Raw genomic sequence first — 2,840 nt, 5'->3', positions numbered from 1 at the left:
TTACAAGTTAATAGTATCCTTCAATATGTCTTATAGAAAAATGTTCGGGTACTTGCTGGCTCAGAGTAGATAACGAAGCAACCAGCATGCTGGTAAATCTCTGATACTCCCATGTGTTTCAGTTCCTCTATTAGTGGGGAAAGCACGGTATACAAAATGCCACGATTGAAATACGCACAAATCTATCAACGTAACTCCCATCAGGCCAGACTGAAGAATATTTCTGTTGTTGCACACAGTTTATCACTGGGGTATTGGAGCTCTCAGTACTTGATTTACTCGTCATAACACACAACTAACAGAATAAAAGACCAGACATATATTTCCAGCGGCTACATCATTCGTAGCACACGCAGATAATTGAGACTCTGAAAACTCCAATTCTCGGATCTATGAAAACCGACTGCGGTAAATTCCGTTTGTTTGAATTTAGTTTTTCCTTCCCTCGGCCAAGATGATGTGATACCCGTGCCTATTACAAGCCACGTAATTTCTGTTAGAGAATTTGCATGCGGCTCCACTTTTGGCACGTTTGCAAGACAAGAGTGGAACAACTTGAATGGAGAGGACAGGTGAACTCACGTAGACTTAAAAGGGGCACTTAATACACCAGGAGGGGTATTGAAGGCCACCTCCTGGAAAGGTCCAGCCATCTTGCCACGAGGAAACCACCCGAGGTCTCCTCCTTTCTTGCCTGATGGACATTCTGAGTATTCTGCCGCTAGCTGCATGAGTACAAAACCAAACTACAAATTATGAAATGCTCCACTGAAAACGCCATTCGATGCAGAAATTTATGCAACGCTCGTGGCAATATTTTATGGTTGAGTCGACACGATTCTCAAGGAACAAGACAAGGTTCTCAAACGCATGATTAGAGAAGGTAATAATGAAGTTATTAATGTCTGAATGCAGAGAGCTAAGTAGCATTAACCTTCGCGAACTCAGCTGGTGGAACTTTATCTCCACTATCGAGCCATCCCTCCTTGAGCTTCTTGTACGCTTCATTAATCTTGCCCTGCTTTTCACATAAAATGTGTCTAGCTGCATCATCTCACACCATTTTCTTGGTCACTCACTTGAAATAAGGTGAGAACATTCAAAAACATGTACCAGATGCTTGTAAGTATGAACTTATTTTCTTAAATGTGCTCGACACTACGTTCGTGGACTGAACCCTAAACCCTGCCCTACCTGTCTGAAAATTAAGGAAGAATCCATTACTCAGACAAGAAATTCACTAGAGAAAGATGCTGAGGCTATGAAGAATTCACGTACTGGGTAATCATGTACGACCATATATATGAAAGGCAAGTCACAAACATCGCAATCCGATTAAGTTTAAATATGGCAGAATAGGTCAGAAATCCCAGACAGACACCCTACCCCAATACCTTTCACGTAGGTGCAAGTCCCAAGCTCATCTTTGCCGGCCTTCCCCTTCCCCTTGCCTCCCTTCTCTTCACTCGCTGCAGCCTTACCCTTGCCGGCGTCCTTGGTCTTCCCCTTGTTAGCCGTCGAATCTTTCCCCATTTTCCTGCACCTTTACTCACATTGCCACAAGGCATCACATCACCTAAACCAATCGTTGGACAAAAAAGTCAATAACAAAACCCATCCATTGCCGAAACCCTCAAAAATCCACCGATGATCACCAAAAATTAAAAACTAAAAAGAAAATTTTAAAAAAAAAGAAAAAAAAGAAAGAAGTCCAGACATCCCCTAAAAATCTAATCAAATCACACAAGCTCCTGAATATCACAACATCTCCACGAACTTCAAACTGCAAAGACACAGCTACAATCCTTCGATAACGGACACGATTTCAGAAACGCAAAATCACTCAGTTCGACGACCCGCAGATGATTGGGTACCAGGAAACAATTTGCAAAAATGACGACAAACCCAACTTCCAATGCTAACTTATCAGCACGTAGAAGAATTAGCAGGTGATGAATACCAGATATCGATGTCAATGGACGCGTGCGTTAAAAATTGGCGACAACGAATTCGGCGATGGCGCTCGCACTGAACGGCATTGAGTGGGGTGCAGAGAGGACGATGGCCGAGCCTGCAGGTCTGGTTCTAGGTTCGGTGATATTTTCTTCATCCAAAAGAATCTCGGAAGTTGTCATCCGATCATTCATCCTCCGCTCTTCATCCGTAGACGTCGATGTGTGACGATGAGAAGCAATGGAGTTTAGGGTTTATTCATTAACATTCAATTTTTTAAGCACCCAAGTACTTGCCTTGTGTTTTCTCATTTTTATATGAGTCTAATATAAAATTTAAGATTATTACGATTATCATTAAATTAGCAAATTTTAATTAACTTTTAACTGTAAAATCTTTTCTAGAAATTTAATTTTGAAAAATAGTAGACATTGAATATACACTACGGCAGACTGAATTTGTTGGAATCGGTAGAAAAGTATACGTTGCACATCATTTTGTTATTAAAATCTACCATGAAGGTGTAACAAGAATAAAAAACTGCACAATCACAGTTTGTATGCATACCACTTTAATATAGAATGTAATATTGATATCCTAAATATAGATATTTAACTTAAAGTCAAATACAAAATTTATACAACACAACATTAGTAATATTACTTCATTACTATTGTTACAATTGTTAATATTTTGATATTGATTCATTTTTTATCAAAAATTATTTTAAGACTTTAATTGAAATGAAAGTTTGAAACATAATAAAAATCAATTATTTTTTTCTTTTATATAGATTAAATTTAAACAGTAATGACGTATATTATTTTTTGAAAATTGAATTCTGCAAAATAACTTTTCCAATTATTTATAGTATTTTTTCTCCTTTT

At 38.3% G+C, this 2,840-nt stretch overlaps 1 protein-coding gene across 3 annotated transcripts; it reads right to left on the bottom strand.

Annotated features, from left to right (window-relative positions):
* Nucleotides 1-2,000, bottom strand: LOC112277653 (uncharacterized). Of its 3 annotated transcripts, none has more exons than XM_024510219.3 (5): nucleotides 1,875-2,000; nucleotides 1,395-1,543; nucleotides 935-1,044; nucleotides 583-725; nucleotides 1-472 (listed from the first exon to the last, which is right to left on the bottom strand). In XM_024510219.3, the coding sequence occupies exons 2-5, from the start codon at nucleotides 1,531-1,533 to the stop codon at nucleotides 430-432; spliced, it is 435 nt and encodes a 144-aa protein (XP_024365987.1). In that variant the 5' UTR covers nucleotides 1,534-1,543; nucleotides 1,875-2,000; the 3' UTR covers nucleotides 1-429. The 3 variants fall into 3 exon arrangements, with proteins under 3 accessions (XP_024365987.1, XP_024365988.1, XP_024365986.1); XM_024510220.3 differs by having other exon boundaries at nucleotides 1,395-1,576; nucleotides 1,961-2,000; XM_024510218.3 differs by having other exon boundaries at nucleotides 1,961-2,000.
* Between the last annotated feature and the right edge of the window lie 840 nt (nucleotides 2,001-2,840).

This window comes from Physcomitrium patens, chromosome 26 (assembly GCF_059467195.1).
Source record: "Physcomitrium patens ecotype Gransden chromosome 26, ASM5946719v1, whole genome shotgun sequence".
Taxonomy (NCBI): Eukaryota; Viridiplantae; Streptophyta; class Bryopsida; order Funariales; family Funariaceae; genus Physcomitrium; species Physcomitrium patens.
Note: the sequence above shows the minus strand (reverse complement) of the source record. Positions and strands in the feature narration are given on the sequence as shown.